The sequence below is a fragment of the Mirounga angustirostris genome, unplaced genomic scaffold (genome assembly GCF_029215605.1).
Source record: "Mirounga angustirostris isolate CCGP_5_RB_7025 unplaced genomic scaffold, mMirAng1.0.hap1 SCAF_7, whole genome shotgun sequence".
Classification (NCBI taxonomy): domain Eukaryota; kingdom Metazoa; phylum Chordata; class Mammalia; order Carnivora; family Phocidae; genus Mirounga; species Mirounga angustirostris.
In genome coordinates this window covers 39,257,753-39,285,615 of record NW_026991715.1, presented here as the reverse complement: position 1 = coordinate 39,285,615, position 27,863 = coordinate 39,257,753, and the positions used below count along the sequence as shown (strand labels likewise).

The window sequence follows — 27,863 nt, the reverse complement described above, 5'->3', positions numbered from 1 at the left end:
GCCTGAGTGGGGCTCAAGGGGCTTCCCAGAGGAAGAAGTGTAAGCAGTATTGGCTGCTTTTCCTTCCTTCATGCTTTTTGGAGACTTTAATCCTTTTCATCTCATAATAAATACATACACTAATGATTACATCTGTTTATGCAGACAACAGGTATTTACTGAGCCCTGGGGATATATCAGTAGACCAAACCTACAAAATCCTAACCCCCATAGAGCTTACATTTTGGTGGGGAGATGCTGAGAACAGAAAACGTATACTTAATGTATTATATATAGAGAGAGAGTATATATTTAGAGACAACCAAAAAGTACACAACAGAGAATTAAAATATATAATTATGTATGTATGTATATAATGTATAGGTGTATAGAGTGTTAGAAAAAGATAAATGCTTTGATGAAAAATAAAACAATAAGGGGCATAGAGAGTTGGGAGGGGTTGCAAATTTAAATTAGTTTTCAGGGAAGCATCATTGAGAAGGTGTCCTTTAAATAAAGGCCTAAAGGAGGTGAGGAGGGAGTTGTGAACATATCTGGGGTAAGATTATTCCAGGCAGAGGAAACAGCAAGTGCTAGGCCTATAGGAAGGAGAGCCTGATGTGTTTGGAGAGCAGCTAAGAAACCAGTGTGGCTGGAGCGCAGTGAACAAGATGACAAGTGTCAGGAAACGAGGTCAGAAAGGAAGGCGCGTGTGTGTTGGCGTGAGGGGGCACCTTCCTTCAGAGCCCTTGTAAGAACTTGGGTTTTACCGAGTGAAGTGCTGCTCGGGATGGGGTCTGTTTCCTGTCAACCGCGTACCCTGTCGCTCCATACCCTGCTCTTACTGCTGGGGCAGGAGACCTGCAAACTCCGCTTCCCAGTCTTGCCTGCTGGCTTCCTGTTAAGTTCTGCCAGCAGGTGGTACTAGCAGAGCTAGAAGACCGGAGGAAGGGAGAGCCTTCCCTTTCTTTCTGATGGGGACCCGGATAGCCGTTCGCATGTGGCAGCTGCAGCAGCTAGGACTGCTGGCTCAGGAAGCTCGTTTCCAACTGTGGTCCCTTCAGCGGCTCTGATCGCAGGCTCAGTGGAACACCATTTTTCCCCGTTGTCCCTCCAGCCTAAAGGGGGTGGTGGCTTGCTGTCGTTACTAAGCTTTGTAATCAGTGCCCTGTAATAGATCACAGAAGAGTGGTTTCTGGCTTTCCCGATGGAATGCCAACTGATACAGATATTCCAAGCAGAGGAGGGTCACAGTCTGATTGTATTCTAACAAGTTTCTCTAGAAGGCTGCCTGTGTTGAGAGAAGACACCACGGAGCCGAAGTGCAAGTGGGAGCCCAGTTAGGAGGCCATGGCAGTAATTCTGGTGGCGGCTAACGGTGGCCTGGGCCAGTGTGCTGCTAGTGGAAATGGTGTAAGTGGCTGGATTGTGGATATATTTTGAAGGTAGAACCATAGAGTCTTGTCTGCTGTCCTTTGTACCCAGAAATATTGCTTATGATCGATGGTATGCACACCCCATCTGTGGAGATAAATTTGCACTAAAATATCCACTTCTAGATTTGTGATCTACAAACACTGAGGCTGGTTTGGGCAGAGCTATGGGTAAGTTTACTGTCATGAGCAAGGTTGGCCAACTGATACTCCCAAGGCTACAAGAATTCCTTCGGAGCTAGAAACAATTATGATGGTTAAAAAATATCTTAGTGATGCTGGGGTGCTTGGGTGGGGCAGTCGGTTAGGTGTCCGACTCTTGATTTCGGCTCAGTCATAATCTGAGGGTTCTGAGATTGAGTCCCGTGTGGGGCTCCATGCTCAGCAGGGAGTCTGCTTGAGAGTCTCTCTCCCTCTCCCTTTGCCCCTCCCCCCGCTCAAGTGCACACACTCTCTCTAAATAAAAATAAATAAAATCTTTTTTTTTAAAGATTTTTATTTATTTTTGTAGGAGAGAGACAGAGAGCATGAGTGTGTGCACGCACGAGCAGAGGGAAGGGGTAGAGGGAAAAGCAGACTTCCTACTGAGCAGGGAGCCTGATGCAGGGCTCCATCCCAGAACCCTGGGATCATGACCTGAGCCGAAGGCAGAAACTTAACGACTGAACCACCCAGGTGCCCCCAAAATAAATAAAATCTTAAACAAATATCCTAGTGATGCTATAATTAAAATAATGCTGTGTCTTTTAAATGATCCAAAATTTTTAACTATGTCAGCTATACATCAATTTAAAATTTAAAAAAAAATTAATATACAGATTTTCAGAAGACATCTATCCATTTACTTCTCCATTGAGGAATTTCTTACTGGATTTCTACTATATTCCAAGTATTTATACTAGATTGTCCGGATTGAAAGATGAAAATACTCTTAGTATTTATCATTAATGAGATTATAGTCTTAGGCCTCTGAGTCAGCATAATAAATGAATCTGGTTGTAGAACCCTGGAGGATACTGCCGTGGCCCTTTGCTACTGACTCCAGAGATTCTGTTCCTCTGCTTGGCCAGGTTAGCTGAGCTCGCCATGGGGGCTTAATTACAGACTTTATTTATTTATTTATTTATTTATTTATTTATTTATTTATTTATTTATTTATTTATGTGAACAATCACATATCAGCTCTACCATGTGCAGGACGCTGTTCTAGGCACTTGACACTCCACTAATTGTCCTAACAATCGAATTAATCCTGTGTATTGGCCATCTTTTAGCCCCACACATGCTGTTCCTCTCCACGTCACATCCACCCAGACCATAAACATGCAAGCCCTTCTGGTGATCTTCACAAACATCTTGCCTTACTAGGCTTTTGTGAAAGTAATACACTGTACTGAAAATGGAGGTGGTAACCAGGGGGCAGAGACTACTGTAGTAATAACTCAGCTGAATTTAGCAAGACCTGTTTGCTGGTGTGCTGGCCACTTATAACCATCCTTGCCGGTTCCAACTTTCTTCTCTACCTTTCCATCCCAGGGTACCCTCTATTCTTCTAACTCTGTTGAAGAGCAGAACTCATCTATATGGCCCCTCTCTCCAAATGTGGCTTAGCCTCAAGACCTATCTACTCTTTCAAAGATCTGCAGGGCCAGAAGGTTTCCCTTCACACACACCACCCTTCTAGAAAGACACCGTGCTTTGCAAGGGCTCTTATCTTCCCCTCCCTGCCTGTCGATTCTGTGGGGTAAAGGGGGTAAAGGGGGTCCCAACCCGTCTGCCCTAAACCTTCCCACTAGAACAACTCTGCTTTTTTCTGTTTGTATTTAGAGAGAGTTGCACATTAAAAATATTTTTTTGAAGTCCACATTAAGCATTAACTGTATAACCCATAATTTACCTTTCCAAATTAAACTGACCAAAGACATCAATTAAGCTTAAGTTTCTAAGAAAGATGATGTCGTTCTTATTCTAAGTCTTCCACATATATGAATCACTCTGGTAATAATATTCATTTAGACTCATGCCAGTGGCATTTATAAAAAAGTTTCTATGGTTCACTAGGGCTTAATCTGAGTGAATTTTATGATAAAGGTAAATTTGAAAGAAATGTTCGCAGTTGTTTTTATCACCTGTCCTAATTAGATGTATCTCATTTTCTAATTAAACACAGTAATTACAGAGAGTTCACATTCATGCAATTATGTGAGAGAAATGGAGTTATGTCAGTATTGGAATTATGGCATATAATTACTGCCTGTGTTAGAGAACATGTAAAACCCAGAGATGAAAAGACCTGGAACCATAATACAGTATAACTGCTGCATTGTTTGGGGATGGAGGAGTGGGGAAAGGTGGTAGGAATGGGGCAGTTAAATCAGGCCTCAACAAAACTAGACTTAGCGTTTATCTTCTTTAATGGTACAAGCTTCCTCTTTGTCCAGTCCCTTAACATTGCTTCTGTCTAGCTCCCAAGTTCTTCTTCCTCTGCTAATGATTATTTCTCACAAGATTGGAGCCGTTAATTCATACTAAGGTGTGAATGGCTAATAGATTATTGACCATGTCTGCTTTATAGGTTCAAAGTGTTATATTAATAAAGGACTCCTAGGAGTAAGGCCATGTGAAAAAACAGGGAGCCAGAAGATGAAACAGACATAGTACCTTCTCTTAGGGACGTTATAGTCTCACAGGGAACCAGAGATTTATATGAATATTTGGGAAATAAAATGATAGGTATTATAGGAGGGGCAGAGAATAGAGATTGGCTAACTCTCTTTTAGTTGTTGGTATCCTTTACTCAGCTATGAGCTCCTTAAGGGCAGAAAGTGTGCTTCATTTATCATTATATCCCCTGCATCTACCATAATGCCTGGTGTATAGAAGGTGTTCAATAAATATTTGGTGATTTGGTGTTTGCAGAAACATGACATTTGGTTGCACACACAGGACCCTCAGTGTATTGTTTTCTTCTGAGCCAATGTCTAAGGAAAATTTCACAGATAGCTTCTAAAATGACTCCCAGTGATCTCCACCTTTTGGTTTTCCTGCCTTTGTACAATCCCCTTGAGTGTGAACCGGACTTAATGACTCACTTCTCACAATGGGAGGTGACAAAAATGATGGGATGTCACCTCTGAGATTAGGTTATAAAAAACTACGATACTTTCTTTGGCTTTTCTTGCCTGCCAACTTGCTGAAACCAGCTGCCACGTTGTGAGCTGCCTTATGCAGAGGTCCACAGGAACAGAGGTCCACACAGCAAGGAACAGAGGTCCACACGGCAGAGCAATAGCCAGGGAGGAACTGAGGCCCTCAGTCCGGCAACCCGAATCCTGCCAATGACCACGTGAGTGAGCTTGGAAGGTGCTCCTTCCCTAGTTGAGCCTGAGACTCAGGGTAGATGACATCTTAATTCCAGTCTTGTGAGAGATCTGGTGCCAGAAGCAGGCAGCTGAGCCCCGTGGGATCCCTGTGAGATGATAAACCGTGAGATAATAAATGTTGTTTCAAGAGGGAGACAACCCATAAGAGACTCTTAATCTCTGGAAACAAACTGAGGGTTGCTGGAGTGGAGGGGGGTGGGAGGTGTGCGGTGCCTGGGTGATGGACATTGGGGAGAGTGCTGTGAATTGTGTAAGACTGATGAATCACAGACCGGTACCCCTGAAGCAAATAATACATTATATGTTAATTAAAAAAATCCCCCCTCAAGCCGGTGAATTTGGGGACCATTTATAACACAGGGATAGATAAGTGACGTATGGTAAAATGACAGATCATTTTATCTCCAAAGGGTTTTCCCATGGAGAGAAATACAATAGTTTATTCCTTCTTTGGTGCTCCATTTATTAAGTTCATGAATCTAATTCCCCAAACTGAAAACATTTTTTTTTTCTTGAGGTCTTTAAACATTGATTACAGATGTATTAATCATATAATTTTAAATGTATAAGTTTAGGGGCACCTGGGTGGCTCAGTTGTTAAGCGTCTGCCTTCAGCTCGGGTCATGATCCCAGGGTCCTGGGATCAAGCCCCGCATCGGGCTCCCTGCTCTGCAGGAAGCCTGCTTCTCCCTCTCCCACTCCCCCTGCTTGTTTCCGCTCTGTCTCTCTTTCTCTCTCTCTCTGTCAAATAAATAAATAAAATCTTTTTTTTTTTTTAAGATTTTCTTTATTTATTTGACAGAGAGAGACACAGTGAGAGAGAGAACACAAGCAGGGGGAGATGCTTAACGACTGAGCCACCCAGGCGCCCCTAAATAAATAAAATCTTAAAAAACCAAAACATAAAAGTTTAAACAATTTAATTGCAATTATATATTTAGAATGGCTGATCCTTTTAAACACTTCAAAACCTTAATTCATAAACATATAAAACAAAGATTACAGAATTTATTGCTGTAATTTCACTTAAATCTACCCTAAAGCACCAATATCATGGGTTTAATGCCTTTCTTCCTTCTGTTCTTATTTTTCTCTGCTAGTTTTTATATACCCTGAGGGCTACAGCATTATTATTTTTACTCCTTTCCTTGAGTCACAAGATTCTTAGCAGATCTCAAAGAAAAGATTACCTTATCAGCACCACCTAGATTGTAGAACTTGGTTTATTGACTGATTACTTCTTGGTCAGACTTGTTTGTTTTTCCCAAGGTGATTCTAACCCAAACCACCTTTTTTATAGTAAGCTTTTCTATGGATAAATGATATCTGTCATGTCAGTGAGACTATTTCAGGCCTTATCTTATGCCTAAGATTTAATTTTCCAACCTAGTGTGTATCTCTGAAATTGTTTTTTTTTTATTCTTATGTTAATCCCCATACATTACATCATTAGTTTTAGATGAAGTGTTCCATGATTCATTGTTTGTGCATAACACCCAGTGCTCCATGCAGAATGTGCCCTCCTCAATACCCACCACCAGGCTAACCCATCCTCCCACCCCCCTCCCCTCTAGAACCCTCAGTTTATTTTTCAGAGTCCATCGTCTCTCATGGTTTGTCTACCCCTCCGATTTCCCCCGCTTCATTCTTCCCCTCCCGCTACCTTCTTCTTCTTCTGTTTTTTTTTTTTCTTAACATATATTGCATTATTTGTTTCAGAGGCACAGATCTGAGATTCAACAGTCTTGCACAATTCACAGCGCTTACCAGAGCACCTACCCTCCCCAGTGTCTATCACCCAGTCACTCCATCCCTCCCACCCCACCCCCCACTCCAGCAACCCTCAGTTTGTTTCCTGCAATTAAGAATTCCTCGTATCAGTGAGATCATATGATACATGTCTTTCTCTGTTTGACTTATGAAATTGTTTTTTAAATGATCACTTCGCCATTGTTATATAACTGATTATCCTGTCATAATCAAAAATTGATTTTATCTCTTAGCATTAAAAACTTGTATCTCCCTTATTAGCATTGAGATTTAATCTCTTTAAGAGTGGAGAGATTGAGTCTACGTAGTTAGTGTTCCTTTGTAGGTCATCTGGCTTAATACATTTTACTGATAAATATTGTGGAGTCCTCTTTGTGGTTGGTTATTGTGGGTGCCCACCCAAGCTGAATAGTTCTTCCTGTTCTTGGCATCTACTTATTCTGGGACTACTTGGCTTACGGTTTCCAATGTTTATTCTCCTTAAGCAGCTAGAGATAGGCATGTGACTGAGCTTTATAAACATACAGGATTAACAGAAGAAGTATCAAACTCTCCTGATTATTAAAACTAATGAAAATAAATGTGTGTGTTTTTTTATATTCACCATTTTCTATTACAGTGACCTTTTGGGCAGACTTCATATTAGCTTTTCTGTTTTGAGCCATTTCGAATTCATGGCCTTTCACAAGCCTTACCCTATCCTAGAAGCCATGCCAATGTCATACTGGTGGTGACAGGATTTTGATACTCAGATTGTAACTTCATCTTAAGAGACAGATCTTTTTTTTTTAATATTTTTTTTTTTTATGGGCAAGACTCTAGTGTCTAGGGGTATACATTTGGGTGATAAAACATTAAAAAATATAAGCAAGTCTTTATTATAAAAGTGAGGATATACAGAAAGGAAAGGGGGTGTGATCAGAATGAGGCTCATGGAAGAAGCTTGTGGGAGGAGCGGTCGAAGTTCTACCTTTTTGATCTGGGCATACATTTTATAATTGTGTGTGTGTGTGTGTGTGTTACCAGTGCTTTATTCTTACAATAAAAATTTCACTTAAGAAAATTGTCACCTTATAGTCGGGGAGCAGGGTTGCTCTTTATGTTGACTTTTTTATCTTTTATACAATGCTCCTGACATTCTTAAAAACACTCTTGCTTTTTGGCAACAATAGGGTGTTGGAGAAATGTTCTTAATTTTTTTTTCTGTCCTAAATCATGGAACTAGCCAGCTTCCAAGGGATTCTGTTTCCTTTGAATAGGCAATAATTCTAAAGACCAGGAGCTGGACTCTGGGAGTGCACTTGAGAATGTGATGAGCAAGAATGCACTGATGTGGTTGGTGGGCCACTGAGACCTAAAAACGTATTATTAAAGTTATTATTTCACACTGATATTTCCAACTTAACTTACTATATTGCTATTCTAAACTTTTCTTATATAAGGTTTCATCAACTAAAAGATCACTCCTAGAGCAATAAGGCCCACTTCTGGAGCTAGGGGTGGGGTGAAAACTTGAAGGAAAACAGGGTTGTATTTTGAAGACCGAAGGGCAGAATGAATGCAGAGTAAACTATCAACAATTTCCCGTCTGCCCTTTGAAGGGAGAACTGTATCTTACTTTTATTTATGTTCATGTTCTGTGCCAGGTGCTAAATACTAGTAGAAAGAATGGACAAATAGACTTATCAAAGAATTATTTATTCACCTTCCATAAGCCTCCAAAGTCCTAGAAATGCTTGTCCCCGGAACTAGCATAACCATTTTTTTCTGGTTTAATTGCCTTCTCTCTTAGCAACATGACCATGAACTCCTGCTATTCCCAGAATTTCCAGAGGGGCAGTCTCCATTGGCCCTTTCTTCTGGAGTCCCCTCATTGATTAATTATAAACCATGACATTCATCATTCATTCCCAGGTCACGGGGCTTCTTTTGGCTGGTTGGTATCATATATCCTGTTAGATGAGTCAATCTTTTAAGATTTGTGCCCAGAGAAATTAGCATTTAAGCTTCCTCTTTATTCCAGCTCTGAGGTTAGGGAAGCAGCTGTTGATGGACTAATTAGTATCTTAGGAGGACTAAGAACAATCCCCCCATCCTTCAACAGTGGTTTAATCATTTGTCCCAGGGAGAGTCTGAGAACATCACTGAAATGTTGTTTTATGCAAAAACTTCAGGTTGGCCTAGCCTCCTGGTCACTATATGTAACACAATGGTAGTAACTATAGTGAAGGGGGGTGGGAGGATGGGTTAGCCTGGTGGTGGGTATTGAGGAGGGCACATTCTGCATGGAGCACTGGGTGTTATGCACAAACAATGAATCATGGAACACTTCATCTAAAACTAATGATGTAATGTATGGGGATTAACATAAGAATAAAAAAAATAACTATAGTGAAAAACCAAGTCTGTTATGCCTGGTCATATGTAAGGATCGTATTAGGGTTTATGTGAGTTTGTCACATCCCTGGAATTAACTCTTTAACTTGCATGTGTGGCAACTGTTTTATCTCATCTCTAGGAGAGAGCATCCATGTCTTAGGGGTAGACGTGGGGTGGCCAAGTATACACAACCAGCGCGTAGTATCACTCACAATAGTCATTTAAGCTATTGGGAAGCTAAAATCAGGAACCCCTTTATTTACTCTGAGACATCACTGCCACACCAATTAGAAATGCTCCTATTGGTGAGCTCAGCCTGCTCTGGGAGCAAAGATGGGAGGCACTTGCTTGATGGCTTAGGTTAATCTTGATATAACCATTTTAGGAAATGAATATTCTTTTCTATTGAGGAAAGAATTACTCAAAGTCCTTATGTGAATCATCTGTTTCAAGGGGTAATTTCTTCAATATCTATGTTTATTTCTTGGATTTTATTTTCTCATGCTCTCATAAGCCACCATAGCTCTTTTGAGATCAGATGCGTTCAGGATGGTATGGCTGTAGGCACCGGTACCTGTTTTGGTTGGCTTATTCGTTTCTTGGAAACATCAGTGCCTTTAATGTGGACACTCTTGTGTGTTCTGGCTTCATACCATTCCAGTTTCCTTCAGTGACTTTGTATCTATTAGTTTACACCTTTGCAGATAAACATTAGGGAGGGTTGGATTTTACTCCCTTTGCATGAGTTAATTAGGCTCTCTGTGGATAATAGTGGTAATTGACATGGTAGTGGTGTTCCACCAAGCTCCCCTCTTCAGAGTTTTTCCCTCCCACCCCCATCCCAAAGCTGTGCTCCTTACTGGAAATTGTCCTCCACTGCAAGGGAACTGGCTCACCCAGCCCCCTTACCTCAATGGGGCGGGCACCCAGTGCTAGAGCTTCCTATAAGATTGGCTGAGGCCTCAGTTGGAACCAGATGTTGGAGCACTGCATTCTTCACTTCAGAAGCATCCCCAATCTTCTTGTACTTAAGTTCTTGCCTCAAAGTCTGTTTCCAGGGAACCCCATCTAAGATAAATGCCACTTCTTCAAACTGTTGCAAGATTGAATATATAAAGCCCTTTGGGAAGCATTCACTTTGGAGTGGGGAATGGATTTACTTTTGAGAGCTATCATTATTCTTGGGTGGTATGTCATGGACTGATGACGTTCTCATTTCTTTCTGATCTCATCAGTCAGATAGTACTTTGAGAAAAATAATGTAATAACTAGCTCAAGGCAAAGTTATGTAGTGTTAAGTTTGTTTTTTGTCCCTCAACTCATTCTTCCTTTGCCTTGGGGCCCTTCATGGTTGCCTCCTTCTCCACCACCTCTATTCTCCCTGCTTCCTCTCATTAAAACAAAATTCAACCAAGTGATCTGAAGATCTATTTGGCTTTATTAAGCGATTCATGAATCAGGCAGCATCTCATCTAATAAGTAGAGGGGAGCTCTGAAGAGTTGTACAAAATAGAAAGGTTTTATAGGAAGGAAGGTGGGGTAAGGAAGTTATAAACAAAACAAAACAAAAGGATTGTTCCAGGCCAGGTCACTTTCCCTTAGGAGAAGAGTAGCAGCTGGTTTTTTTTTTTTTCTTTTAACTATAAGGGTTTATTTTACTTTTCTTTTTTTTTAAATTATTTTTTTAAAATTTAAATTCAATTAATTAACATATAATGTATTATTAGTTTCAGAGGTAGAGTTCAGTGAGTCACCAGGCTTTTTTTTTTTTTTTAAGATTTTATTTATTTATTTGACAGAAAGAGAGAGAGAGCACAAGCAGGGGGAATGGCAGAGGGAGAGGGAGAAGCAGTCTCCCCAGGGAGCAGGGAGCCCGATGCAGGGCTCAATCCCAGGACCCTGGGATCATGACCTGAGCCAAAGGCAGATGCTCAACTGACGGAGCCACCCAGGCACCCTGATTCACCAGTCTTATATAATACCCAGTGCTCATTACATCATGTGCCCTCTTTAATGTCCCTCACCCGGTTACCCCGTCCCCGCCCCCTTCCCCTCCAGCAACCCTCAATTTGTTTCCTGTGATTAAGAGTCTCTCATGGTTTGTCTCCCTCTCTAATTTCGTCTTGTTTTATTTTTCCCTCCCTTCTCCTATGCTCCTCTGTTTTGTTTCTTAAATTCCTCAAATGAGTGAGATCATATGATAATTGTCTTTCTCTGATTGACTTATTTCGCTTAGCATGATACCCTCTAGTTCCATCCACATAGTTGCAAAAGGCAAGATTTCATTTTTTTTTGATGGTTGCGTAATATTCCATTGTATCTATATACCACATCTTCTTTATCCATTCATCTGTTGATGGACATCTGGGCTCTTTCCATAGTTTGGCTATTGTGGACATTGCTGCTATAAACATTGGGGTGCACGTGCCCCTTCGGATCCCTATGTTTGTATCCTTTGGGTAAATACCTAGGAGTGCAATTGCTGGATTGTAGAGTGGCTGGTTTTCAACCTTTTGAGGAACCTCCATACTGTTTTCCAGAGTGGCTGCACCAGTTGGCATTCCCACCACAGTGTAAGAAGGTTCCCTTTTCTCCACATCCTTGTGAACATCTGTTGTTTCCTGAGTTGTTAATTTTAGGCATTCTGACTGGTGTGAGGTGGTATCTCATTGTGGTTTTGATTTGTATTTCTCTGATGCCAAGTGACATTGAACATTTTTTTCATGGGTCTGTTGGCCATTTGTATGTCTTCACAGCTGGTTTTATTATGCAAATCACCTTATCTTCCTTTGGGGCTAGGAGAGGGCCCACGTGACAGGTTACCTCACTCTTCTTCTCAGAAAATTCCCTGACTGACCCTTTAAAATTAAATTTCCAGGGGGGGTTGAAGGTAACCGGGTTAGGTATTGAGCCCCGGTTTGGTGACTTGGCCTAAGTGATGCCCTTTCTGGCTTGTGGTTTTCCTTTTTAACACGCTCTACCTATTGTAATCCTTCTGTACTTTACTGCATACACCTCCTTCCCCTGGAAAATTTGTGGGAAGGGAAAAGATTTGGTAAACTTACTCACACTGAGGTGCAATATGTTACCCCTTAGCTGTCTAAGTTATACTTTATCTAAAATTCTTTCTGTGTGCCTTTAGTTTTATTATTATCATTCTCTATATTATGACCATAACTGCCCTTCAGTCATTTCTGGTCTTCATTCTGGCAAGAGATCAGTCTTTTAAAGTTGGTCTTCTCAGACAGGAAATATCTTAAATAGACTCTTTTAAAATGCATGCCATTAATTAATTAACTAATTAATTAACTAATTGCTACTGCTATCACAGAGAAGATTTTCCCTTTTATACTAACACTGTAAGGTGAATTGCCCTTAAAGGATGCAATTTTGCCAAACAAACAAAATGAATAAAAATCTTACTGGATTTCTAAACAATGAAGATGAAAAGAGTAAAAATAGAGAATTGAAATTATAAATGTGTTAGGCAGCTCACCTTTCAGAGGTCTCAGGAGTTGGGTTGATTTGGAGATGGAAAAAGACCTGACAGTGAAGGGTTCCTTTTTCTTCTCTTTCTTTTTCTTCTCCTATTCTCTTCTCTTCCTTTTCCTTTTCCTTTTCCTTTCCTTTCTTTCCTTTTCTCTTTTTCTTCTGGCATATGAACTCATAATGGCTAAATTTGTCTTCCACATCAGATTAGTTAGCAGTCTGTGTTGAAAGTGATAGAAAGCTCAACTCAAATAAAGTTAAGCACAAAAGGAGATTGACTGGAAGATCCTGGAGAAGCTCAGAAAATTCCAGAAGGAGATGCAGGAACCAAGGCATCTGGTGGTGCTCCCAGGCCAGAACTGAAGATCTGGTGCCAGCAGACTTTGTCTTCATCTTTCATCTCTGCTTGTTTTGTGTCTGGTGCTGTGGGGTGAAGTATGTCCTCCAGAAGATGTTCAAGTCTTGACCCCCAGGACCTGGGAATGTGACCTCATTTGGAAAGAGGATTTTAGAAGATGATTAAGTTAAGATGATGTATTAGTTTGTTAGGGCTGCCATAACAAAGTGAGTAAGGGACAGTCTGGGCTAGGTAGGGAGAGATAGATGGGAGCTCTGGGATCAGGCTCACAGAAATCCCCAAAATGTGGAGGAGTAAGGAAACCAGAGATAAGGGAACACACCAGACCACTCTGCCCTAGGTGTCTGAGGGGGAAATCTTATTTATGTCAGTCTCCTGTGGTCAACAGAAAATAACCAGACCCTAAAAAGAAGTAAGCCATTAAAGATGTTATCACTAGTCCTTAATCCATGGTGCTGCCAGTAAAGAAGTCAAAAAGATTCAAGTCCCTGGTTAGCTGGCGAGAGATCAGTCTTTTAAAGTTGGTCTAAAAGACCAAACCCAAAAGCCCTCAGTGGCAACCCTCACTCTTGAGAGCTTTTTTTCTGTATCCTTGCTTAATAAAACTCTATCAGTTTACTCACTCCCCTTTGTCCACGAGATTCATTCTTCGACTCTGTGAGACAAGAACCTACCTCTCCTGCTTCAAAAGTACCACAGACTGGATGGCTTATACAAACAATCTTTATTTGCAAAATGTTCTGGTGGCTAGAAGCCTAAGATCAAGGTGTCGACAGGGTTGAAATGGTCCTTCAAAATGGTCCTCTCTTTTTACCCAGGAACTACCCTTCTAGGACTCTATTTTAAAAAAAGCAATAAAATATGGTGATAAAAATTTACCTACAAGGATTTTTATGAGCAGTAGTTATAAAAAATAATATAAAAAACATAATTTAAGTTGATGGTTCATTCATATAATGGAATATGATTAATATCATTAAAATCATATTTTTGAAGCTAATGCTCTCAATTTGTTAGAGAACATGACAAAAGTATACAAAATCATATATACTACATCTCCCAGTGTTAAAAGGGAGGAGGTGTGTATCTTCTGAGGCCTCTCTGGCTTACAGACGGGTGTCTTTACCCTCTGTCTTCACATGGTTTTCCCTTTGTTCAGGTCTATGTCCTCATCTTCCCTTCTTATAGGGACCCTAGTCATACTGGATGAGGACCCACCCATATGACCTCATTTTACCTTAATTATCTCTTTAAAGGCTTCATCTCCAAATACAGCCACATTCTGAGGTATGAGAGTTAGGGCTTAACATACAAATTTTGAGGGGGTCATAATTCAGCACGTAACAGATGAGGTCATTAAGGTGAGTCTTAATCCAGTGATTGGTATCGTTATAAGAAGGGGAAATTTGGACACAGAGACAGACAAGCATAGAGCGCTGATGATGTGAAGACAGGTAGCACACCATCTATAAGTGAAGGGATGCCGGAGGCCATCAGAAGCCAGGAGAGAGGCCTGGAACAGATTCTCTTTTAGCCCTCAGAAAGAACAACTCTGCCAACACCTTGATTTCAGACTTCCAGCTTCTAGAACCGGGAGATGACAAATTTCTGTGTAAGCCTCCCAGTTTCTGGTACTTTGTTTGGGCAGCCCTGGGAAGCGAATACATCTGGCTTTATTTCCTTGTCCAGTTTGGTGGGCTTTCCCCATGGTGGTGTTCGGTATGGCGCTGAGACATCCTTGGCTCCTCTCTCACACCCTACTTCTCATCTTTCAGCATGCTTTGCCATCTCTCCCTTCACAAAAGATCCAGAATCTAAACACTGCTCCCTTAGCACCTCCATGATCACTCATCACCTCTGGTCCACATTATTACAATGGCCTCCTAGTTGGTTTCTCTCTTCCCCTTGCCTCCCCAAGGTCACTTCACCATTACTGGCCAGAATGGTTCTGTGAAAACAGAGTTCTGATCATGTCTCTGCCCAGCTCAAATATCTCCGTATCTCATAACGGAGATAAATGTAACATTTTCACAGGGGCCTAGAAGACTCTGTGTGCCTAGATTCCTGTTGCTTTTCTGACCTTATCTTCCAGGACTCTGCTCCAGCCACACTAGCCTCCTCCCATTTCTCAAACACACCAGGCAAAGAACTGCTGTCTCAGGGCCTTGTAACTGGCCACCCCTCTGCCTGGAATGATGGTTCCCCAAACACGGGCATGACTTGCTCCCTCTCTTCTTAACTGTCAGCTTGTCAGGGAGGTCTTCCCCTCTGCGCCACCCCCACTTATCATCCTTCTTCCCTACTTTATTTTTTTCTCTTTGGTATCCTTACTTGTGTAATAGTTTTACTTATTTCTCTCGCTAGGCACTGGAATGTGATAGACCTTCTAAGTCCTCTGTAACATGTGGGATGGTATGATGACCTAGGAGCTCCTTGCCCTGAAATATTTCCTCCCTGGCTGATTAAAGTTCTTGAACTCCTCAAAACTGTTGATCATTTTCATCTTTAACTGAGGGAAGAAAAGTCTGGCTCACGGATGCTTATCCTGATACTGTGAACTTGTTCTGAGATTTTGCCTTGTTCTCCCAGCAAATTCCTGCTTTGTACCCTGGTTCCGGTAACTCTATCTGTGTTGCCTGCCTGAGTCTCTAGCTCACATCTGAAATCTCGGGGAGCTATAAGGGAATTTAGAAATAGTCTTGGCCCTCTTGGTCACTTTGTTGAGGTTCAGGTACAGGAAAGAACTTGCTCAAGGTCATATTCTCTGTGAAGTATATTCATGAATTTATTCAACATATACTATGTGCCAGATATTTTGCTGGGTACTTGTGAGATAATAGAAAATATTGGTCTCTGCTTCCTCACCCCCTCTACCCACTCTCTACTCTCCCCTTCACTTCTTTCCTGTCACAGAGTTCCTAAAACCCTTGTAGTGTCCTAAGCAATAAAAGTACTAGGAGCATCTTTTGTTCTAATATTTTGTTGTTGACCTGGGCTTCTAAGCTTTTGAAATTTCCTGTGTAATAGGAGTGTCTTTTGTTCTAATGAAGTGACTTTGGGGGGCTCCTGGATGGGGGCAGTCACCAGAAAGACCAAGCCATGATTAGAAGCTTGGAATGTTCAGCCCCATACCCCATTCTCCAGAGAGTGGAGAAGGGCTGGAAACGGAGTTAATGATCAATCCTACCTACATGATGCCTCCATAAAAATCCCACAAGTATGGGTTGGGGAGAGCTTCCAGGCTGGTGAACACACGCGGGTGCTGGAGAGTGGCGCACCTGGAGGGCGGCTGGAAGCTCTGTGTTCCTTCCCACCTACAGACCTTGTCCTATGCATCTCTCCCATCTGCATGTGCATCTGTATCCTTTATCATATCCTCTTAAAATAAAGAGGTAAACAGTAGGTAAATGGTTTCCCTGAGTTCTGCTCTAGCAAGTAAATCAAACTGAGGAGGAGGTCATGGGAACCTTTGATTTATAGCGCATCAGTCAGCACAGGAAGCAACCTGGCCTTGTGATTGGCACCCCGAGGTGGTGTGGGGTAGGGGCAGTCTTGTAGGACTGAGCCCTGAACGTGTGGGATCTGGCACTATCTCCAGACAGAGTGGAATTGTAGGACACCCAGCTGGTGTCACAGAATTACCTGGTGTGGGGAAAACCTCCAGAGCTGGTGTTAAAAGTATTGTGAGTATGGTAGCAGCAATGGAATTAAGGAGGCACACAGCAGCAGGCCCCGGGCTTTCCTCCTCAGCACCGGATAGGGAAGAGGGAATAACACACTGTTCTTTCCAGTCTGGATACCCTCGTAGTTCAGTGCAGAATTTCCATAAACAGACAATTATAAGATTGGGTGAAAAAGATCAGTGATGGAGAAATGGTCAGGATGGTCAGAAGAGCGTAGTGAACCAGCATGAAGAGGGTGAGAAAAGCAAAGAGGGGAGAGTGAGGAGAGAGGGTCCTGGCTGAAGCCCCTGTCCACTTCAGCCTCACGGCATTTATAAAGAGCCAGTCATCCGTCCATTCCCTCAAAGTGGACTGGGTGTCTACTATGTTCAAGCCACTGTGCCTTGCCTTGAAGATACAAAGATGAGTTTGGTATCTCAGAGACCAAATGAAGAACTTATGAGGTTTGCAAATTTCCAAACTCGAGTCCCTGACTAGTTAAGCCCCCCAATTTCAAAAGCAATGGCAATTTGTTTGCAGTTCCTTCTCTCTTCCCTGGAGACATAGCAAGTGAGACTGTTGTGCAAGCTGGCTGGGATTCTGAGCCACAAGATTCCTTGGCAGTAGCTTCCCTTGTCAAGCCTGGCACACGTTTCCACCTTCAGAGTACCTAGATGTCCTTGGAGTAGGCAGGTGGCCTCTGTTCTTACAGCCAACGAGTCCAGCTAAAGCCAACAGGTTCTGGGTCCTTTAATCTTTCAGGAAGCAACCTTGGCCTTTTGTGGGCAGCTAATAAGGAGCTGGCAAGCCCAAGGATACATTCTGGAAGAAAGCAGTTGTCAGAGTGGAGTAGGGGTGCTCCTAGGACCCAGCCTGGCAGGGGTCTCCTGTGTCACACACTGTCCCCAGCTATTCTCTGGTAACAGAGTCAGATAAGGGTCACCATCAACTCCACAAGTCAGTTATCTCTCCTTTGTGGGTCTCTGTAGTTCCCTAGGAGGCTGGTGTTTATTTGTTTTTCTGTATGTATGGTAGAGTTGCTCTCTACATACAATCAACATTTAAGGGCTTTGACATCCAACCCTCCATTCCACCCTTCATAAGTATTTCAAGGAAATGCCACTCTTAGGTGTAGTAAGGTGAGGATTAAGAATTAACTAGTGAATTTAGCCATTTCGTCATCAGTAACCTTGACAATAGTAGTTTCAGTGAACTGGCAGGGGCCCAAATTGATTGGAATGGGTTTAAGAGATTGTAGGCAACTTGTGTGAGGAGGAAAAATGGAGCAGAGAATTAGACTAGAGCTGGAGGATGGTATGGGGTTAAGAGGGGATTTTTTTTAAGATGGAAGAAATCACAGCATACCCTATAGTGTGTGCTGGTTGGAATGACCCAGTAGAGGCAAAAGTGACGATGTAAGAAAGGGCAGGTATGGATAGATAAATGACCTTGGACAAGAAAGAGGACAAGGAACTTTTTAGTGCTGCCGTACAGCTGTGTAGGGCAGGTAAAAGTTTTCCTTGACCATCTTAGGGTCCCTGGCTGGGTCTGAAAATTAAACTGACAAAGACAAGAATGCATACACATTTACTTTAAGTTTTGTGGGACATGGGCTCCTTCATACAGAAATGAGGACCTGAAGAAATGGTGTACCTGAGGATTTTTATACAAGGTTTGATGAAGAGTGGGTGGTAGTGTAGAAATCTAATAGGACAAAGGATATAAGGTAAGTGTAATCAATATTGAGAAGCTTGGCAAGGCATGTTTGTTTGGATTCTTCTGAAAATTCCCATCTTGGAGATAAGGTTGCTACTTTCCTTCTGGTATGCAGAGAGCACTCCTTAGAAGACAGTCTTATGACCTGCTTCAGGCAAGAGGGGAGGGGAAGGTCAGAGAACTTCCTGCTTCTGCCATTTTCTCAAACTCCTTCAGCTTAAAAATATTCAATATGCCATGGTGCCATATTTTGGACTACTGTGCTCTGAATCCCATTGGTGGGTTGTTAAGCAGACATTATTAAATATTAAATTATATAAACTTACAATTAAATAAACTATATTTAAAAAAGGTAATAGGTTGGGGCCCCTGGTTGGCTCAGCCGGTTAAGCGTCTGCCTTCGGCTCAGGTCATGATCGCAGGGTCCTGGGATTGAACCCCATGTCAGGGTCTCTGCTCAGTGGAGAGCTTGCTTCTCCCTCTCCCTGCTGCTCGCCCTGCTTGTACTTTCTCTCTGTCAAATAAATAAATAAAATCTTTTTTAAAAAAAGGTAATAGGTATTCAAAACTCATCCCTTTTTAATTACTACATTAACCATTAACTGTGTTCTTTTTTTTTTTTAAGATTTATTTATTTTAGAGGGAGAGAGAGAGAACAAGTGGGAAGAGGGGCAGAGGGAGAGAATCTTCAAGCTGACTCCCCAATGGCTTCAGAGCCCTATGTGGGGCTCGATCTCATGACCCATGAGATCATGATCTGAGCTGAAACCAAGAGTCCCTTGCTTCTGACTGCACCACCCAGGTGCCCCTGTATTCTCTCTTTTTTTTTTTTTTTTTGAAGATTTATTTATTTATTTATTTGACAGAGAGAGAGACACACACAGCGAGAGCAGGAACACAAGCAGGGGGAGTGGGAGAGGGAGAAGCAGGCTTCCCGCGGAGCAGGGAGCCCGATGTGGGGCTCGATCCCAGGCATGACCTGAGCCGAAGGCAGACGCTTAACTGACTGAGCCACCCAGGCGCCCCGCCCCTGTATTCTTTTAACGAAAGATTTTTTTAATTTGGGTATAGTTGACACACAGTGTTACTGTTTCATGTGTACAACATTGTGATTCAGCTACTCCATGTGTTATGTTATGCTCCTCGCAAGTGTAGCTATCTTTTGCCACCATACATTGCTTTTCCAGTATCATTGACTGTATGCCTTGTGCTTTGCCTTTTATTACTGAGTAAGGGACAAGTGGGGCTAGGTAGGGAGAGAGAGATAGGGGGCTATGTGATCAGGCTCACAGAAATCCCAAAAACGTGGATGTGCGGGGAAACCAGAGATAAAGGGACAAATTGGACCACCCTACCCTAGGCGTGTGGGGTGGGTGTCTTTTTATGACAATCATCTATGACCAACAAAGAATAACCAGACCCTAAAAAAGGATATAAGCCATTGAAGGTGTTATCACAAGTCCTTGTTCAATGGTGATATCAATAGAAGTATTGAAAGCATTTAAGTTCCCTGTTTAGCTTTCTATAAAAGACCAACCCTAAAGGCCCTCGTGGCAACCCTGTAGGGACTTTCTCACTCTTGAGAGCTTTTTCTGTCTTCACTTAATAATTAAACTTCTATTGCTTTACTCACTCTCCGTTGTCCATGAGATTCATTCTTTGACTCCGTAAGACAAGAACCTAGCTCTCCCACTTCATGACTGTAACTAATTCACTGGAAGCCTATTATCTTCCATTCCCCTTCACCCATTTTGCCCATCCAACCACCCACCTTTGCTCTGGCAACCATCAATTGGTTTTCTGTATTTATAGATCTGCTTCTGCTTTTTGTTTATTCATTGTTTTTTACATTCCACATATGAGTGAAATCATATGGTATTTGTCTTTCTCCGTCTGACCTGTTTCACTTAGCATGCTCTCTAGTTCCATCCATGTTGTCTCAAATGCCACAATCTAGTCTTTTTTTTTTTTTTTTAAAGATTTTATTTATTTATTTGACAGAGAGAGACACAGCAAGAGAGGGAACACAAGCAGGGGGAGTGGGGGAGGGAGAAGCAGGCTCCCCGCAGAGCAGGGAGCCCGATGCGGGGCTCGATCCCAGGACCCTGGGACCATGACCTGAGCCGAAGGCAGACGCTTAACGACTGAGCCACCCAGGCGCCCCACAATCTAGTCTTTTTTTATGGCTGTGGAATATTCCATTACATATATGTTGCAGGATTTCTTTTCCTTTAGTACCTGCGGTTCTTGGTCACACTGCTTCAAAGAATGAAGAGGTAAACCAGACAAAGAGTGGTGGATAGCAAAGCAAAGTTTATTGAGCCATAGTACAAAGCTCCTGAAGAGGGAGGGGACCCGAGAGGGTTGCTTGTTTGACGCTTAAATCTAGGGGTTTTATGGGCTCTCTGGTGTGGGCTCTTTTAATCTGATTAACCCTCCACGCACCTGTCATCCAATCAGGTTTTTGTCCACACGCTCATCTACCTATCAGGTAGTTGTTCCTATGGGAAAGGGTGGGGGGCTCTTTCTAGGGTGGTGTTCTGGGACCAAGAGGGCGGTGGCCACCACTGCCAGAAAGCATGCCGGCCAGCTACAGGCTGCCAGATCCAGCTCTTTGTTTAAATTCCCAATTGGCCGGGGCGCCTGGGTGGCTCAGTCGGTTAAGTGTGTCTGCCTTTGGCTCAGGTCATGATCCTGGGGTCCTGGGATTGAGCCCCACATCAGGCTCCCCGCTTTCCCCTCCTCAAATAAATATATAAAATCTTAAAAAAAAAAATCCCACTGGCTTTTGAGCTGGCCCCCTGGGCCTGGGTTAGGACACTCAAGGCCATTCCCTTCCTTTCTGTTACAGATAAGCTGTAAGTCCTCCCAGGACATAAAGCTGGGGCATTGAGTAGAGACTAGAATAACAGGATGGGGTCTTTTTCCTTCTAAGGGTAGTTTCCTCTTAGGGTGGGGGAGAGGCCCTTGTCCCTGCTTGCCTTTCTTCCAACTATCCTTTGTTATATATGTATACATATATGTTTATATATGTGTGTGTGTGTGTATACACACAATATCTTCCTTATCCGTTTGATGAGCACTTAGGTTGCTTCCATATACTGGTTATTATAAATAATGCTACAATAAACATAGGGGTGCATATATCTTTTTGAGTTAGTGTTTTCATTTTCTTTGGGTAAATACTTAATAGTGGAATTATTGAATTGCATGGTAGTTCTATTTTTAACTTTTTGAGTAACCTCCATACTGTTTTCCACAGTGGCTGCAGCAATTTACATTCCTACCAAGTGTATGTACCATACTGTTTTGATTATGATAGCTTCGTAGTATATCTTGAAATCTAGAATTTGTGATACCTCCAGCTTCGTTACTTCTCAAGATTGCATTGACTCCATTAACTATGTTCTTGCAGTCATGTCTACTACATGTGGATGGTAGAGATACCACACAGTGGCGCATTTTTTAAAAGATTTTATTTATTTATTCGTCAGAGACAGAGAAAGAGAGAGCGTACAAGCAGGAGAAGCAGGGGGGAATGGCAGTGGGAGAGAGAGAAGCAGGCTCCTTAGCAGGGAGCCTGCTGCAGGACTCGATCCCAGGACCCTGGGATCATGAGCTGAGCCGAAGGCAGGTGCTTAACCAACTGAGCCACCCAGGCATTTTTGCGCATGTCTTTCACCCCTCCATGGTTAGTGACATCACTTTGGTAGTTTGAAATTGGCTGTGGTGGGAGTATTCACGCGACAGAGACTGCAATCATTAGACATCAGGGCCTTGTTTTGGTGGTTTTTTTAGAAGGAGGGCTGTTTGTTAACCATTTGCGAGCCCACTGCTCTATTCGGTGGACCAGTGGTGAGACGGCCTTAAACTAAGCATGACAGTTCACAGGAACAGGAGAGAAGGCAGGGCATTTGGACAGATGAGTAGACAGATGTGGTAGAGAGAGGTTTCCTAATCACTAAGTAAAAAAGGAAGCAAGGAAGTCATCTGAGAATAAGCTGGGAAGGAAGTGTTGGGGGTTTGAGGTGAGAAGACTGTGGGACAGTTAGTGGATGAGAGAAATGTAGTTTTTTTTTTTTTTTTTTTTTTTGGTCTAGCACCATTAAAAGGCCCCTTGAGGTTAGTGGTTATGAATTTAAAATGAGACCAGTTAGGATGGGTGTGTATTTGTCTCCAGTCTCTTGCAGTGGCGCGAGTGAAGCCCTGAGTAATGGGGAGCTGGATTTACCCCAGTGTATGGTTTTGCAATCCTAGGATGACCTTGCGTGTCAGTAGCAAGCAAGATTATAAAACTATAAATGTGAAAGTCACCACCTCCGAGACCTTCCTCATTCATCCTAGCTAAAATCAGGCCCCACCCCCATACCTTTAATCCATTATCCTGTTCGTTTTCCTATTTAGTTTACTGGATGTCAAATCGCCTGGCTGACCCACGTACCTGCCAGCAGGGACCATGCTTTATTTACTACTGAATGTGCAGTGCCTACCACAGTGCTTGGCCCAGAGTAGATGCTCAGTAAGCGATACGTTGAATAACTTATTGAATAAATGGATTCACTTGCTCCTTCTTGCAAAATCTGTACAGTCCAGTGAAAAGTACTCAAATTCTTTTCCTGTCCCTTTGTTCCTTGCTCCATGGTGTTTCAGTTTTGAGGGGCATAGGAATTTCCTTACAGGGTCGGATGTGCTAAGCCACGGTTCTTTATGAACACTCCCAGGGCATACAGGCAGTTTTTCCTAGAGGCCCAACTTACAGCTTTTGAGGCAGCGGCCCAGGTCGTGTGTGTCATGCAGTTGCTGACCTTTGTCACATAGGAGGCAGCAACACGGAGGAGGGTTATATTACAACCCAAACTTGGAGGGCGGGTAGTTTCCGTATTTATGATCACTTTTCTTAGGGCTGCTGAGTCCGAAGCTCAGGCGAGGTGACGACAGAACAGCCCGCGTCCGGGGGTCCAGGCTGCAGAGCGCGGGGCCGGGCCGGGCCGCTCCGAGTGCCTGCAGTGCCCAGAGCTCCGGGGCCGCGCCCGGGCCTCCCGCCGCCCACACACCGCGGTGGCGGAAGGGGGCGGGGCGCGACCGCCTGTCTGGCCTCCGGGAGGACAATAAAGTTTCGAAAGTTTGAAAAGGGAGGGAAAAAACCCCCCACGCCCCTTTGGCCCGGCGGGTGTGGACGCCTGCGGCTGCGGCACAGCCGGCACCTGGCGTGCGGGGATGGGGGTCACGGTGGACGTGCGCCAGGTGTACAAGTACCCCTTCGAGCAGGTGGTCGCCAGCTTCCTCCGCAAGGTACCCGCCCGCTCCGGCCCCGGGCCACCCCGACCCCGCCCAGCTGTCCGCGCTCCCGGGCCCCCGCCCCCGGCCCCCGGCCCCCGCCCCCGCCCCCGGCCCCCGGCCCCCGCCCCCCGGCCCCGCCCCCGCCCCCCGGCCCCCGGCCCCGCCCCCGCCCCCCCGGCCCCCGCCCCCCGGCCCCCGGCCCCCGCCCCCGGCCCCCGGCCCCCGGCCCCGCCCCCGCCCCCGCCCCCGCCCCCGGCCCCCGGCCCCCGCCCCCGGCCCCCGCCCCCGCCCCCGCGGGGTCCGCGCCCGCGCTCTCGCGCCGCAGCTGCGGGGTTGGCCTCGGGATGTGCGGGGCGGGGGTGGAAGTGGATTTCCTCGAGGGCTTCCTACCCCTCCCTGGAAAGAGGGGAAGGTTCCGTGCGCGGTAGCACGTTCACAGGCGTAGGGAATACAAGTTCTGGAGCCTGGTTGAAGTTGCGCATGACTTGTGGATCTTTCTAGTACATCTTGGACCACCCCCCCCATAAAAGCCAGTGGGAGCCGTGGAAGCGATCCCCCTAGTTTACTCAGCATTGTCGCTCTACCACCTCGCTACTTTCTTTTTTATGAAACGGCTGTGGGACTTGGGGCAGGTAGCTTACGCTCTCTGTGCCTTAGTTTTTTGATCTGTGAAATGGGGGAAATGAAAGTACTAACGCGAAGGGCTGGTTGTGAGGAATCAAGTGAGATGGTTCACGTAAGCGCTGAGACTGAAATGTTATAGTTGTTTGTACTACTATACCTGCACCCTAGGCTCAATATTCAGTGGTCCTCTTTATCCCAGGGGCGCTTCCTAGGACTGTGCTCGTGGTAGAAGAATCGGAAGTCTCTTTGAGAAATCGAGAGCACCCAGGCCTGGGAGCTGAGACTCCTGAACTGTAGTCTGTCTCTGCCTTTAGTTACTTCATTTGGTCAAGGGTCATCTTCTCTTCAGGCCTCGCTTTCTGCATCTAAGATAAGAGTCTTGTATCAGAAGGTATTTTAGGTTCCCCTTCAGCTTCCACTTTTTAAAGTAAGATTTGCAAGAACTGTAGTTTGCCTGGACAGCGGCCACCAGACAATGTGCTCCATGTATAACCCAGAAGCAAAACAGAGATGCTGGGAGAGGAAGTCAGTTTTTTAAGTGATAAGACCGGACCCCCATTAGAGGAAGTGATGTGGTTGGGGACCCAGTCACAAGGATTGGTTAGGACGCTGGTTAACGTGGTGTTGCCATAGAGGCTTTTTTCCCCCCTTCTTTTTCAGGAGAATGTCAGCTTGTTGATATTTTTCATTGATCTTCAGTATCTAGAATAGTGCCTACCACCTAGTAGGTGCTCAGTAAAAACTGGTAAATGATGAATGAATAAATGAATGAAAGAATGAATTGTGGATCTGGTGGGGATTTTGCCTTAGGCCAGACTTCTGGACCCAAAGGAGAAACAGTTAACACTCCATTTTTAAAAAAACTTTTTAAAATTTGATTTGATTTAATTTTATTATGTTAGTCACCATACAGTACATCATTAGTTTTTGACGTAGTGATCCACAATTCATTGTTTTCGTCTAACACCCAGTGCTCCATGCAGTACATGCCCTCCTTAATATCCATCACCGGGCTACCCCATCCCTACACCCCCCTCCCTCTAGAACCCTCAGTTTGTTTCTCAGAGTCCATAGTCTCTCATGGTTCATCTCTCCCTCCTATTTCCTCCCCTTCATTTTTCCCTTCCTTCTCATGTCCTCCATGCTATTCCTTATGTTCCACAAATAAGTGAAACCATATGATAATTGACTTTCTCTGCTTGACTTATTTCACTTAGCATAATCTCCTCCAGTCCCATCCATGTTGATGTAAAAGTTGGGTACTCATCCTTTCTGATGGCTAATATTCCATTGTATATATGGACCACATCTTCTTTATCCATTCGTCTGTTGAAGTACATCTCGGCTCTTTCCACAGTTCAGCTATTGCGGACATTGCTGCTGTGAACATTGGGGTGCATATGGCCCTTCTTTTCACTACATCTAACACTCCATTTTTTATTAGGTCTGACAGTCTGGAGGGTGGATTCTCTAATGTCACTGCTCCCCTGGAATGCCTTTCTGGATTATCCTTATCAAGAACTGATCTCCGTCTTGTCAGAACTGGAGGAGCACTTGACCTAGGCATCACTGACTATCTTCTGCAGTGTTGGGTAGTTACTTCTGCACATACCTTTTTCCCTCATGAGACCCTAAGCTTCTTGGGGGCAGGACTCATTCCTGCAGAAGCACATAGCACAATGCCAAGCTCTCTTTTCGAGGGTACTTGGCATGTGGTCATGCTTCTGGGCTAAATGCTTTTCTTTCATTCAACAGGTGTTTAGAGATACTTTTCTTCTGTGTGCCAGGCTCGGGGCTAGGGCCCAGCAGATAGACCCTCTTCTCATGGAGCTGATGGTCTCTAGTGGGGGAGACTGATGTTAATAAATGAACAACTAATGAACACATACTTAAAATTGATGATGTGTATTTACACAGAGAAAGTTCATGTTGCTGGGACCAAATATAGCAGGGAAGGGCTGCTAAAGTCCCCCAAGGTTACCATTAGAAAAGCCTTTCTTGAAAAAGTGGCCTTTGTCAAATGATGGCTGAAGTGTGAATAGGAGTTTCTTAGGGAAGAAGGGAGGGGGAGGAAGAGTGCTTTCATACATTATCCTGTTTACTCCGTCCAGCAGCAGTGGGAAGGACTTAGGACCTATTTCCATTTACTACCTAGAGAAACTGAGGTTCAGAGAAGTTTAAACAACTTTTCCAAGTTCCCACAGCCAGCAGTTGGGAGATCCAGGATTTCAGCACATCCAAAATCTCAACCCCTAGTCCCCAGGCTGTGCTGCCTGCCACATAATAGGCACTCAGATGGTTATTGAGGGAATAAAATGTTCCAGAATCATCTTTGCTGTGCTCTTTATCCCATCTCAGTTTTCCTTTGTCTAGTCTTCTCTCACAGTTTATTCATCTTGAACCCTTTGTGCCTGATGTAAGGGTATAGTAGGGATGTGTGCTAAGGTGAGAAAATACAGTGTTTCAGTTTTCTGTTGCTCTGTAACAAATCGCCCCTGTGATTTAGTGGATTAAACCAATGGTAGACTTTTGGGTCTCAGGATTCTGTGGGTTGACTGGGCTCAGCTGACTGGTTTTTGTGTGCCATATGTTACAGCTGAGGTCATTTATAGAGCTGCATTCAGTGACAATGTGTTAGAATTCTTATAAAACACTTAGCCAAGTGCCTGACACATAGTAAATAGGATATTTTGGAAGGTAGGGCTAGGGAAAGAATATTTTCAGAAAAGGCCTAGCGGTAGGACAATGCAAACACTATGGGTGACACCACACTTCCGTTATTTTTATTCACAAAGCAATGCCTCAGAGGGGCTGTGTGAGTCAATAAAGTCTGAGATGTCGGTAAAGCCACTTGCTGTGAGCATTTCACCTTACATTTCTTAAAGCCATGAACTGGAAGTCAGTAGATCTGGATTCTAATCATTGTGCTTTCCCCATTAAAAGCAGTTTTTGGGTGGCCTTGGGACACAGTTTTTGCCAGTCTGTACTGTGCCCATGTGCAAATTAGAAAGAGACCTCATCTAGATGGTGGACTCCACAAGCTCACAGTCAATGGGGCTAGTGGAAAGGAAATGAGGCTATTTATGCCAATTAGCAAGAGGGGCTGTTACCCAGTCAGGCTCTTGAGCTGTCTAAGCCCTAGAAATGCGGGCTGAGCGGGAGTTCCAGGCAAGGCTTTATCAGGGCTTAATGCTCCAGTACAGGGGAGACAGAATAAAGATTCTGCAGTCTGGCTCCCCAAGGAGAGGTCTCGGAGAGTTTTAAGGAGGCTTAGGCTGGAAAAGGGTCATCAGTGGGGTCCATCTTGGCTTAGATTGGTTCGGTTTTCACGCCAGGCATTCCTTTTAGGCGCTGGAGGGTTTGCACAGTGTCTGAAGTGGATCAGACTGGTTGAAAACTGGGTGAGGGGGGCTTGTTTGGAGCTTGTGGCTCCTGGCATCTGGCTTTAGTTTCTCATGGCAAGCAACACCTGCTCACAGGGCTAGAAAGCTGGGTTATTGTGGTTTCTTAGCCAGTTCCTGGGTGTGGGGACCCAAGTCTGGTCGCTGCTCTGTCTCAGCACTCCTTCCACTAGGTGGCTGGGTAGCCCTGTGCCCCCTGGCCTCCTTGACCGGAAGACCTTGTGCAGTGAGCAACATGCACAACTGTACATGACAACCCTACCGTCTTCATTTTGTGTCTGTGAAACAATAATGCCATGTACCTCATCTCCCAGGATTGTTGTGAGGATCAAATGTGTAAGAGTTTGACAAGCATAAGCTTTTTATAAGTGTAAGGTAGTAAGAATGAT

The 27,863-nt window shown here is 44.0% G+C and overlaps 1 protein-coding gene across 1 annotated transcript in view; it reads left to right on the top strand.

The window, feature by feature from the left end:
* The first annotated feature begins 23,272 nt into the window (after positions 1 to 23,272).
* Positions 23,273 to 27,863, top strand: part of PRELID2 (PRELI domain containing 2) — a 67,982-nt gene continuing 63,391 nt past the window's right edge. The window contains exon 1 of the mRNA XM_045894656.3: positions 23,273 to 23,461. Coding sequence (XP_045750612.1) covers positions 23,387 to 23,461 — 75 coding nt within the window. The 5' untranslated portion in view covers positions 23,273 to 23,386. The remainder of the gene's footprint in view (positions 23,462 to 27,863) is intronic.